General features: G+C 43.8%; 2 protein-coding genes across 5 annotated transcripts in view; both read left to right on the forward strand.

Annotated features, from left to right (window-relative positions):
- TRIM13 (tripartite motif containing 13) overlaps positions 1 to 7,515 on the forward strand; it is a 12,463-nt gene extending 4,948 nt beyond the window's left edge. For 2 of the 4 annotated variants that reach the window (XM_027888124.1, XM_027888126.1), the window contains one exon: positions 6,180 to 7,515. In XM_027888124.1, the coding sequence (XP_027743925.1) occupies positions 6,183 to 7,334 (1,152 nt within the window). In that variant the 5' untranslated portion in view covers positions 6,180 to 6,182 and the 3' untranslated portion in view covers positions 7,335 to 7,515. Of the gene's footprint in view, positions 1 to 1,499; positions 1,769 to 1,833; positions 1,934 to 6,179 lie in introns of those variants that run through there. The other 2 variants (XM_027888125.1, XM_027888123.1) reach the window with 2 other exon arrangements.
- A 113-nt stretch (positions 7,516 to 7,628) lies between these two features.
- Positions 7,629 to 12,434, forward strand: KCNRG (potassium channel regulator). The gene is made up of 2 exons (XM_027888127.1): positions 7,629 to 9,552; positions 11,383 to 12,434. Exons 1-2 carry the CDS (start codon positions 8,975 to 8,977, stop codon positions 11,633 to 11,635), a joined length of 831 nt encoding a protein of 276 aa, XP_027743928.1. The 5' UTR covers positions 7,629 to 8,974; the 3' UTR covers positions 11,636 to 12,434.
- Positions 12,435 to 12,805: the final 371 nt, after the last annotated feature.

Consider the following 12,805-nt stretch of genomic DNA (forward strand, 5'->3'; position numbering starts at 1 on the left):
TTGTAAACTGGATTAGCTTTCAGCTCTGTTGGCAAGTGGATCTAGCCTAACATGTGGCTGCACGAATGTTGGAGCCAGCAGAGAGGAGGCATCAGGAAAGCATGACTCAGGGAAGGGGAAAGGATGGAATGATCACTTTTGCCAGTAGCACAGTCTCATCTTGGCTTAACCCTGCAAGAATCTGCCTGTCAGGGTAGAATTACCTGTTACATCTTAAGTCATGTTAATGGCTTGCTTCCATGGAAAGGGAAAAATTCTTTTTCTTACTCCTCTGATGTTAGACCTAATGATTGTCCAATCTTGCACTGAACTGGTTTAACTCGTTGAATCAGCAGAAAACTCATCTTGGGAAAGAAAAGGGAATAGCGTTCTGCTTGGCTTAGTGGGTAGAATCAGCTCAGTGGAGCATCTGTGGAGCCTGGCAAAGCTGGTCCAGGCAAGGAGAACAGGAGCTGACAGCTCTGAAGTTGCTGACTGAACCACAGCACAGAGTTTCAGTCTCAGAAATCTCCTGTTATAATAAAAGAGCTGTGATCTGGGTTCTCTCTGTAGTTTAAAGATGCCAATAGGCAAATATCCCTTTGTCTTACAACAAACATGGTGTTTGCCTTGAAAAGCTGGAAGTTGCCACTATTTTGTAATTAATTCCAAATTCCTACCCCTGTATTTTCAAGCCTCAAATGGCTAAGTGACATTTATTCTAACATTCCCCTTCAAGTTGGGCCTCTCCTTTGAGCCTAGCGTTCGCTTGGGTTTGTTTCTGTATTAGACAGGGAAATACTGCCACAGATATACTAATGCTCTTTTCCATCAGCCAGAACTTTTCTCTGAAGTTTCAACAAATGGTCTTTGATGGTTCTGTGGGAAGACACTGCTCTCAAATGTGGGAATGCAAGCAGAAAAGATGTTAGATGCACAAGGAAGCTTTATTTGATAGAAGTACAGTCTGGCCTGTGATGCCACTTGTTTGGGTAGTCATGGAAGGGGCCTCCCCTGTGCTGATGAGTGATGTGACTGCAGTGGGTGCAGAGTAGGGAAGTGAAGGATGCAGGAGGCAGAGTACATGTGTTTTGGAACAGTTTTTGATGTAGACTTTCACGAAGTCCAACTTGAAAGTAAGTTCAGTTTGGCCTTGATGTGAGACCTGTTGTGTTGACGGGTCTTATGCAGACAGAAGGACTGCAAAAAAGATGCAAATCAAAGAGGTTCCCTGCAGTTTCAGCACTTTCAGACACAGTTTCGTAGTGCTGTAACTAGAAGGTCCTTCCAGGCAGAGGTGGGATCCCTCCTGCTTCCTCTCCCTGGGGCTGGTTGGAAGGCCTGCAGAGGTTTGACAGGCCACATTAGTCTCCAAAACATTCACCAGCAGGAAATGGTACAACCAGTGCGTTAAAGCAAAAAGGAATGAGTCTTCATCCTTTTAGGAAGCACATAAGGATATCTGTTTGAAACAGTTGTTATTTTAATAAGTGCTTTCAGGAGGTGGAAGATGCTCAGCGGGATTGCCACCCAGCAGCGCCCTTCCTGAGGCTGTGCAACGTATGCCTGTGAGCTGCAGCCTGAAGTCTAATTTGAGAGAGTTAATAAACATCTGACACCCGTATATATCTCGGCGGAGGAACAGGCTGCAGCCTCGGCAAGCGGCATCCCCCCGCCGGCCCCCTCTCCCGGCAGCCCCGGGGGCTTTCCGCGCCGCCCGCGGGCAAGAGGAGGGGGAAGAGCCGCAGCAGCTCCTGCCCCGCGGCTGGATCGGCGGCCGCGGGCCAAGGTGGGTGGAACGGCGGGGCGGCAGCTCCCGGCCGATCGCTCCCGGGGGCCGGGACCGGGGCCGGGCGGGTGGAGCGGCGGGCCCGGAAGAGGGGGAGCGGCACCGGGCGGGGCGGGAGCCGAGGCGGCCGCTGCCCCACGCTGCCCGCGGCCCCGGCCGGCCATGGTGAGTAGCGGGGCACGGGGGAGGCAGGACGGGCGGGCGCGGCCGGGGGCGCGCAGGCCGCGGCTTTGTGAGAGCGGCGGCCTCGCCCGGCCCGGGGCCGCGCCGCGATCGCGGCCGGTCCCGCTCGCAGCCGCCTCCCCGTGAGCCCCGCTGGGCTTCGCGGGGGGACCCCCAGGGCCGCACTCCGGGCTGCGGTGCCGGCGGAGACCCGGGGAGAGCAGGGCCGACAGCCGGCTGGAGAGCCGTAGTTTGGGGGGATTCCCCGATGGGATCGGAAGGGGGTGTAACCAGAAGCAGTGAGGGAACATCTTCCTGGCCAGAGGCACGGGGAGGTGAGCGCGGGAGCCCGCCCTGGTGCAGCCCCCGCCATCGACACGTTGTCAAGCCCTGTGGGTGAAGCGGTGTTCGTGGGACTGTAATTGCACTCTTGTTTCTCCAGGCCTTTCCAGCTCTCTTGAAACTGCACTGAACCGAAATTCCTTATTTCTCCAGGCCTCTCTAGCTTTCTGGAGATTGCACATATTGGATCTGCCTGGTGCTCCTGGAAAATTTTTTTGCCATGAAATAACACACGCCGTTGCAGGGAACTTGTAATCCGGGAGTTGTCTTTCTGTTTTGTTTGAACCTTGGTAAAATTTTGGTTTTGCTTTCAGTCTGCTGCTGGCTGATAAACCTGACTTCTGTGCTGAGAAGCATACTAAATTCATTTCTCTTTGGAGTGTGGGAGAAAGCTACTGTGGTTGGTTTTGTATTTATGGTTTGATGTGTTTTGCCATTCTTTTTCCTAATGATAAAACTGTGCAAATTGCCCTTTCTGATAGATGACAGACATCTGATGGGTTTGTACCCAGAGATGCTTTTGGTCCGTGTGCTACAAGTGGGGAATTCCAGGCCATCCAAACCTGGATCAGAAGTTACACAGAGAAGTTCCCAATGGAGAAGTTGAAATGTTGCTGTAGTTCCTCACACAAATACCAGATTGCTAAGGGATGTGTCAATCCACAGACAATTTACTCTCTGAAATTAATGTCCTAAAGAAGATGGAAGTTCACCTGACCCAACCAGTCATACAAGCCTTCACTATTTTTGGTTTGGTGTTTTTGGTGTTGTAAGAGGAGGGGAATGCTTGTAAACCTACCTTTTTTGTGTGTGTGTGTTTTTTAATTTTTTTTTTTTAATTCAGTGTTTTTAATAATGTTGTATAAAGGTGTTGAAATTCGGTTATATTTATAAAGCATAATTATTTAACTGGATAAGTGGAGTTGGAGTGCAACAGGACAGTTTTATTTGGATCATGAAGCCTTTCTGTATACGTTTTTTGTATTTTTAGTAGTGTGAAAGTCTTCAGTGTTTGTCCTGCAATTTTGATGGGATGTGTTGTAGTAAGCATTTTCTGCAGTGGTTTGCAGTTCTTGCTGTCAGGCATGCAAAGCTGCTTTTCCAGCTCTCTAACTGGAACCTAAAATCCTCCCTGGTAAAGGAAATGGACCAGAGCAAATACTTTCTGCACTGTGAATTTCCATTTACTAAAAGATGGAAAAGTCTCATTTTGGTTTTGTAGTTATTATCCTCTTAACACATGAGCAAAGCTGATCTTTGTGCTGCTACTGTGGCTAAAAGCTGGGACTGCAAGTTGGAAAGAGAGGGGTATTCATGAAGGGGAAGACTTGAGTATAGGGACAAAATCATCTTCCTGTGATCCCATTATTTTTAGCAGTAGGAAGAAGATGGAATAGAAACATTGCTTGTTTGAGCATCGAGGTGCTTCAAAACCAGATTCTTCTTGCAGAAAATGAGGTTTCTGAGTGGGATCTGTGGGCTTACAGAAAACCTTCAGTGGTAAATGGAGTCATTACACCCTTTATATGGGGCTTTGCCCCCGCTCTAGTGGTGGCTTCTTCTGCCTGATGACCTTACTCCCGAGTAGAAAAGCTGGCAATTTTTTCAAAATCTCCTTTTTCTAACAAGCACGGAGAATACCTCTGTGGAGGGCCAGGCACAAGCATGAAAGCATGTTTGTCTCAAACATTCTGCCTGTTGTGCTGTGACAGGAAAGTCACAGCGATTGGAAGGGAGCGTCCCACGGAGGCAGGGCGGCACTGCTCTGAGCCAACTTCCCTTTTGTTGCCGGGCTTGCAAGTCAGCCTGGAGACTTGGGCTCAGTGTGCCTGCGGCAAGAGAAGGGTCAAGTCCCAGGCACTCACTAAAGGGGGCTCCTGGGCCACCATAGACCCCCAACCTCTCAGTTCCTCATTTCCTCACTCATTTCATGGAGGACTCAAAAGGGTTCACCGCGCATGCACAAATAGCAGCACATGGCGCGAAAAGTAAGGGCACCTCTGCTTGGGAAACTGTAAAAGGAAGTGGATCGGCCCTGGGCTTCTGTTGACCCCGGATCTGGACCATCTATGGGTGCAGGACCAATGTGGGATCTTTTCCCTTCACTTTTTCTCTTTTGCATCCTCATTCTCTCCTTTCTTGTTCTATCCCGGCAAGTGCAGCAATCATACCCTACCCCTTACTCCCTACAGAAGTTTTCTGCAAGTACTGGGAGCTTGTTAAAGTTTGTTGTAAAAGTTAAGAGCTTCTTAGCTAACACTCCTGTGACTACATAGTGGGCTAGTTGTTGGAGTTAGGGTGGCTGTATAACAAAGGGTCAGAGTTCTCTGACACTGGACTGGTGTCTTTGTTCAGCCCAGCGAGAATTGATAATGAAGATTGTGCCTGCTTCTGGATGGTGACAGCCCCTCCTTCTCACTTGAAAAGCATGGGAGCTTTGCTTATGCCTCTCAAGAATGGCTTTTACTGTGAAGTTTCACTGGAACTATTGGGCCTTTAGTGAAAGAAATTCAGGACTGACCTCGCCTTTCTTCCCTGTGGTGAACTTTACTTTCCTTGGATCAGCGGTATTGATTTTATTGCTCTTCTTGTCCTGTGCAGCGTGGATCTTCCCTTGCAGCTCTCCACTTGGCTCCCACATTTTCCGTTTTATATTTCTTTGAGGGGACAGAAACTTTAGTATTTACATCAAAACTAATTTAGAGCTCATTCACATGCCTTGTAGTCACAGCAGTATTTGATGCACTTTTTTTATGATACATCTTTCAATTTATAAAAGGAATTTTATTACATATGTATGAATACATGTTGTATAATGTGGAAGGAATTTATGCAAGGGAAGCATCTTTCTAATTATAGCTCAAAACTAAGTGTTTCAGAGCTTTGGCTAGTACAAACTGTCACCCATTTTGGCCTTTATTAGCTTTTTATTTTCTAAGAACATGCCGTAAGTTACAAGGTGTCTGCATCTGAGAACTTGTCTTTGGTTAGAGGCAAGGGAAGGGTATGGACTGGGTCCCTTAGCTGAGACTTTCCAGTTGGAAGGATTACATGATAAACCTTCCTGTAGGTCCTCTCCACAGAAAGAAATTGCTGAGGCATGGATGCTGGTGGTGGAGAGAATGGAATTGGAAATAGTAATTGCAGATGAGTAAAAATGGTTAACAATTTTGTTTCGTGATAAGTTTTCAAGGATTATGGGCAGCTGTTATTTGAAGTATTTTAACTTCACGCTGAGTAGCTTAACAGTAACACATTCACTTGACTATTTAAAAATGCTGCAAGAGCAAGAGAAAACCTAATTTTTAAAGTGAGTGGTGACTCTCCTTTGGCCTTACAAGTAGAGCAAAGAAACACATCTTTATCAGCAGAAATACTGAAAATACTGGGCTTTTTCAGTCACTTTTAGTGTTGTCTACAGTAGCAGTGCATGGAGTTTGAAACTGGAAGCTTTGGATGAGTTAAGCAAGTACAGAGTAATCAAATCTTAGCAGGGCGTATTGGCTGGGTATCTTTTGTGCAAATCCAGTTTCTGTGTATTGCATCAGCAACGAAAGATATAAGTCTTGAACTGTTTTTATGAATATGTGAGTTATTTTCTTTCAGAGTCCCTGCTGGGATTGGCAAGCCTTTTTTTTTCCAGCTTTTTTAGTTGAAAGTCCAAAAAAAAGGTTCTGCCTGAACAGTGCACCATTCTTGTGCCTGCCATCTGCTGACCTGATACCACAGCTCTGGGGGACTGGCTGCAAAATCCCAGCTGAGGCTCTGTCTTAAGGATACTGGAGGAAAAAAAATAGATCCTTTTCTCACCAAGATGTGTCTCCAATGGATATTGGTTTTTGCATAGTCTCCCTGAGGGAGAAATAAGTTTTGTAAGTTCTGTTACCATCTTTCTTCTCTTTCCTAGGATATGATGGAGCTCCTAGAGGAAGATCTCACCTGTCCCATTTGCTGTAGCCTGTTTGATGATCCTCGAGTCCTGCCCTGTTCACACAATTTCTGCAGGAAGTGTCTGGAAGGAATTCTTGAGGGAAATGTGCGGAACGTGCTTTGGAGGCCGTCTCCTTTCAAGTGCCCTACATGCAGGAAGGAGACTCCTGTTGCTGGAGTCAACAGCTTGCAGGTCAACTATTCCCTGAAAGGTATTGTGGAGAAGTACAACAAAATCAAAGTAACTCCAAAAATGCCTGTGTGCAAAGTGCACAGCGGGCAACCCCTTAACATTTTTTGCCGGACAGACATGCAGCTGATCTGTGGGGTTTGTGCCACCCGTGGTGACCACACAAAGCATGTTTTCTGTTCCATTGAAGAAGCTTATTCCCAGGAGAAGCGGGCTTTTGAAACCCTCTTTCAGGGCTTTGAAACTTGGCGTTGTGGAGATGCCCTCTCACGGCTGGATACCTTGGAAACCAGTAAGAGGAAAGCTCTGCAGATGCTGACCAAAGATTCTGACAAAGTGAAAGAGTTCTTTGAGAAGCTGCAGCACACGCTGGAGCAGAAGAGAAATGAGATTCTTTCTGACTTTGAGACCATGAAGCTTGCAGTGATGCAGGCCTATGATCCGGAGATCAATAAACTGAACACAATTCTGCAAGAGCAGCGGATGGCTTTTAACATTGCAGAGGCCTTCAAAGATGTGTCTGAACCCATTATATTTCTGCAACAGATGCAGGAGTTCAGGGAAAAAATCAAGGTGCTCAAAGAGACCCCTTTACCGTGTTCCACTGTGGACATCAGCCCCACAATGAAGAGCTTTGATACCAGCCAGTGGAATGGAATAAAACTAGTTGATGTGGACAAACTCTCCTTGCCTCAGGAAAACAACACTTGCAAATTCAAGATTTCCTCAGTCTTTTCACGCAGATTTATACTGAACTGTCTTATTTTCTTTACAATTATCGTGTCCTATTTGGCAGATAACGTGGAGATAGCAGATCATGCAGTCTTTTACTGGGAACAGATGGCAGATGGAGCTTCACTTCTAAGAGAAAAGTGTAAAAACTATACGTTGGTTGTACTGGATAATGTTGCAGAGTTTGTGTGCAAATATAAACTGTTGTGAAGTCCCTGCTGAAATATAAGAACTGAGAGAGATCTGGGGAAGAAAACATAGAACTTCTTAAAATTAATTGGTCCTTTAAGACTTCTGGTGAAAACATTCAGAGATTCAAAATGTTGCCAGAACATTCACGCTGCTCACATAGTTTGAGCACTGATGAACCAGAAGATGAAATGGAGCTTTGGAAAACACTTTAACTTCTGGATTCTTCTTTCAGTCGTGATTATGGGAATATTATTCACTATAAATCATTTTTCTTACCAAAATACATGGCTGAACTGTGTACTTAGTTTAATGTTAATGTCATTATAGAATAAGATAAAATATCTTAGTTTAAAAAATATTTTTTTCTAACTGGAAGGTCAGTTGGTAAGAGGAAGAGCAGTTGTGGTTGAGGTGACTGCTGTATTGACAGGCTTGCTGAGGACTGCCCTTCCTCTGCAAAATGCAGCGTGCATCATTCACAGTCTGGAGCCACTTAGAGTCTGACAACGTATTTCACTTCTCACTGAAATAGCTATTTGGTGGTTTGGTTTTTTTTTTGTATAACCAAATGTTGTAATTATCTTGTGCATTCAGATTATGCGTTCTACACAAAAATGCGTCTTCAGGGCAAGCATAAATTCTAGAGGTAACAAGAAATCAGTTGAAGTTGATAAGAACAAGCTGCAAGATAGTGTGTACTTTGCAGACAGTGCATACTTTGCAGTTTACTTTTCCAGCATGGAATTGTTGAGGTAACTGAGCTGTTTTGTGAGATCCATGTTTCTATGAAGCCCCACTTTCTTAAAAAGTGGCCTTAACATAAACACACACACACACACAGGGGTCTGCTGCAGGAGGGCAGCTTGAGCTTTAGCCTTGCAGAGGTGGCAGGTGGAGCAGTTTCTCTCCTGTTCCGCTCCGTCTCCCCAGATTGTAATTCCAAAAACCAGGAAAAATGATTGGATGATTCCTTGAACAGGTTGTGTCATGTAACAGGTGTATGGATATTGTTGATCTCTGAAGTGCTTTAGCATCTGAACTTATATGGGTTCTTCTGCTGTTACTGTATTTTTGTGTATCTTGTTTCAGGAGTTAATTGAATTTTCTGGGTGTATTGACTTGGCCTTAGGATAACAGTGATTTAAAGTGAACCTTAAGCTTGAGTTCTCTGAAGTGCCCTTCTTTAGGAGCATACAATACCGAAATGTCTTGCTTGAAGCACATCTAACCTCTTTTTGCAGTGGTCTTACGAACAGCAGTGTATGGAATAAACCCTTGAGTTGACATTTCCAGAAAACAAACGTAACATGTGCCATACTTTGGGAATAGTCATTTGGCTCTTTGAAGGTTTAATAAGTTGTGACAGTCTATTCACTGTATTCCAGTAGTCCTTGCAAGCTGTTCATTTAAAAAAATAAAACATTAAATTCCAAGAATCAAAGTTTCCAAGCAACCAAACCCAGCAAACAAAAAACTATTGTACACGATATTTACATTTTTGTTGCCTGGGAATCCTGTTGCTGCTCCACACCTCACTCTAAACACTTGCAAAAACCACTCACTGGTTCTTGCAGCTGCAGCTGCCTTGCAGTTTAGGAAAGATCAAGTCACAAACGTGTAGATCAAAGAGTTATGATCCCTGAGTGGCTGAGGTAGCGATGAGTAATGAGGAGGTGGTCGTTCTGAGCGTGGGAGGTGTGAGATATGTAACCCGGGCTTCTACACTGCAGCAGTTCCCTGAGTCCAGGCTGGCACGGATGTTGAACCACGATGAGCGGGAATTCAAACTGGTGAATGGAGAATTTTTTGTGGACAGAGATGGAGCTTTGTTTAGTTACATTATGGACTTCTTGAGGACTCTACAGGTCTCCTTACCAACTGATTTCTCAGACTATCAGAGGCTGCGGAGAGAAGCAGAATTCTATGGACTCCACCCCCTGGCTGACCTCCTGAGCCAGGAGCACTTGCTGAAGCCGAGGCTGGAGATCTTGGAAGTGCATTTTTCTCTCCAAGAAATGCAGGCCTTCTTCCGGATCTTTGGTTCCTGCAGTACCACTGTGGAGGCACTAGCTGAGCAGATCACTGTGTTTACAGGGCAACAGCCAGGACAGAGCTGGAGCAGCCCTTTTCCTTCTCAGAAAACACTCGTTCCACTTCCTTTGGAAAGACCTTCTCATCACGACATGGTTTTTCAGTGTGGTACTGAGTACTCTGCTGGGGACCAGTTTGTGGCCAGGTACTCTCCTAGTGTGGCTTCTCATTATGGAGATGTCTTTGTGACTTCTAGTTCAAGTAGTGCACCCTGTGTGCTAGCAAAGCTCGTTTTAAAGAAATTGTCTGAGAGAAAAGAACTATGATTCTTTATTTCTAGTAGTTTGATGGTACCTTTTTATAGTTCTGAAACACCCAGTTTAATTTCTGTTACACCGATTTGTCTGTTCTTCAGCTTTCTAAAATATTGTTGATGTTTGTTTATGAGTTCTGTTGGGTCTTTCTGTCTGCCCTTTCCTCCTCACTTGCTTTAAAATTTCACAGCATCAATGACCTTTTAGAAGACATGAAAAACAGAGTAAATGAAGCAAAGGAGACAAAGTAAAGGAGTGAAATACTGGGGGGAAGCCTAAAATCTCCACTAGCTCATGGTTCAAAAGGCTTTCATATGGAAAAGAGGAAAAAGAGAATTTCTAAACAGGGTTAAAAACACCAGTGAAACCAAGATAGCATTTCAGGGACTGGAGAGCTTTTGTAGAGCCTTTTATTGAGAAGGAGGGAGAAGGGATAGATTATTAACTATAGGCTCCATAGTGGGTTTTCTTTGAATTCAGAGCCAGGTTCTGTTTTTATTAAGATTACTGTATATCAGTAATTTTTGTGATAGCAGTATCATATTCTAATGACAACTTACATTTTTAAACAAGCTTTTACTGGATGTCTCTACTGTATGGAGGCATGCTCTTGCTGTATATGAAAATGTAACCTAATTTGTCCTCTGTGGCTGTTAGAACATCTGGAATTTTATGGAAATTTCATTGAAATATTTCCAAAAGGGTTATTCTATCTGACTACATGAACCAACAGAGCAGTCTTTTGATTATTTATAAAAGAAAATAAACTTTACCTTTCTTCTGGCTTTCTTTGGCTAAGCAAGTAGAAGAAAAACTACTCTGCATTCATGAAGCGACATATATTTGTGTGCCAAACCTTAACTTCGTAATGTATTACTAATTTTAGTTGGTTGAGTAGGTTATGGCAACTTAAATAGTGTAGAAAATATTTCTGATTCTTTCTTTTATTTCTTCAGACTTGGTAAAAATTTTTCTCTGCAGATCAATAGAAAAGTTTACCTTGACTAATGAAACAAGTCAGGTTTGATTATGTTGCCTGCTGAATTTCTGTCTTAATCTTTGTGGTGACATGGATTCTTTTGCCTTTTTTTGTGCTTTCCACAAATATTTGGTGTACTTCCCTGTGAACTGTGAAACAGTTTCACCCCTGTCAGCTTATATATTTTGTAATAGTATCTTTACCTGACTTCTGTTCCCTAAAATGTATGGGTAGATTCTTGCACTGTACTTCATATCAGGTAGAATTTTACGGAATGTGAAAATGATTTTCATACTTGTTGTCACAAGACCTGCTGTACCAGGTAACTTTGCAATAAATGTCACTGTTTGTAGAGAGAAATCCCGTGTGGTGGCAAGTGATGCTTTTGGGTGAATGGGAACTTCACTGACCATCGCTTACTCTTACCTGAAAAACAGTTGCAGCATTAAATAGAACCTGCCACTCCCCTCTCCTCCATTAAGTGAAACGAGATGGAGGTTGTCACAGCTATTTTCTCAAGAAAGTAAGTTTTTGGGGAGGATAGGAGAGGTGTGTGAAAGAGAAGTGCTTCTTCCTGGACATGTAACTGAATGAACTGAGAATTACTGTTAATGAAGGAAAGAGTTCAGTTGTCCTTAATGAGTTAAAAAATATCCAGAACCTTGGTTGCTGTGCTGATCTGCACTGTCAAGAAGCAGTTAATGTGTGTTGTAACTGCCTTTTTTTGTTCTCTGATTTTTAGGTATGTTTCCATAAAGCCTGATAATAGGAAGCTGATTAATGGTACTAATGTGCTAGGCCTGCTGTTTGACACTTTACTCAAAGATGGATTTCGCCTCATAAGTGCCAGGACAGTCGCCAGTGAAGAAAAGATTGAATGCTACAGTTTTGAAAGGATGAAGAGGCCAGCAGGCCTTACTGTCACGGTGAACCAAACCCCAGAGAACTCTGGGGTAGCACAGGCAAGGGGAGGCCAAAAGCAGAAAGCGAAATAAAGGCTTTTCCTTTCATCTTTTGAAGGTGGAAGAGGGGTGTGTCAGCACTAGTGGCCTTTTTTTTGTTGGCTTGTTTGAAACTGCAACTATTGAGGGAAGTAACAAACAAGCAATTTTTTTTTTTTTTCAAGTACTTGGAAAAAAAATTGCTTTCCTGCCTTTTACTGCTCCACCCTCCTAAACTCTAAATAAAAGAACCACAGATTCAATGCTGGGTTTGTGGACCAGATTGCAGCATTTTCAAGGGTTGTTTTTGTTTTTCTCTGTGGCTAAGATTTACATGGGGACTCACAAAGCATCAGGCATTTCTTCTGGAAAATCGTTTTTATGTTCTGTGCTAATTCTGTGTAAGTAGATTTTAAAAACATTGTAATACATGAAGAAATAACAGCTTGACACAACTGTCATCCCAGCAGTTTGGAGAAGTGGCTGGAGGAGGAATTCAAACCTCAACGATTGATGATTGCTTCTCCTTCTCACTGAATCTCTTGCAGTTAGCTGAGAGCAGCTAATTGCTCTAACGGGAAGATCCGGAGTAGTGCTGCTATGTGGCTTTGTGAATCCATCACCAGGCTCTGTGAAATAACACGTTACTGTCTCTTGTAGAATACTCCTCTGTCCTCCTCCCACTCTGAAGGCATTAAGCTGTTCTTCAGTGCTGAGAATTAAATGATAAAGGTCTTTGTGAGCAAAGGGTCAGCTAATTTCTAGAGATTTAACCATAAAAAGGATGAAAATGCGACAAACAGTCCTTCAGATGGAAGAGTTAGTACAGTTTTAATCAAAATAGTACAAAGGATTTCTTAATGCTTGTTAAGTGCAGCACAATTACTAGGAAGGCTTGGCAGCGGTGGCTTTAAAAAAGCCTTGGGAATGTTAGCCCTGTACAAAGATTTGTAAAGATGCGAAAATTAGCTCGGGTACTGGGAGAGGTAAGAGACTTTATAAACTATCTTTTGCCCTCCCTTCAAGGCAGGGAAAGAAGATAGCAGTAACTTCAGGGATCAGTTATTTGCACCTGGCTTTTGTTGTTGATAAAACACCATCTTTCCAAAGCTACAAACAGCCCAGTAGAGCTTGTTTGAGCTTTCTGTGGCTGACCATAGAATCACAGAATATGCTGAGTTTGAAGGGACCCATCAGGGTCATCAAGTCCAACTCAGGACACCC

The sequence above is a fragment of the Empidonax traillii genome, unplaced genomic scaffold (genome assembly GCF_003031625.1).
Source record: "Empidonax traillii isolate 1590-97213 ecotype Southwest subspecies unplaced genomic scaffold, ASM303162v1 scaffold232:size1090087, whole genome shotgun sequence".
In the NCBI taxonomy this organism is placed as follows: Eukaryota; Metazoa; Chordata; class Aves; order Passeriformes; family Tyrannidae; genus Empidonax; species Empidonax traillii.

Bases quoted from the DNA above. Each gene is read 5' to 3' on its own strand.
- KCNRG (XM_027888127.1), top strand. From the start codon at position 8,975: ATGAGTAATGAGGAGGTGGTCGTTCTGAGCGTGGGAGGTGTGAGATAT. The intron at 9,553-11,382 runs GTACTCTCCTAG...TCTGATTTTTAG, and splicing joins GGGGACCAGTTTGTGGCCAG to GTATGTTTCCATAAAGCCTG.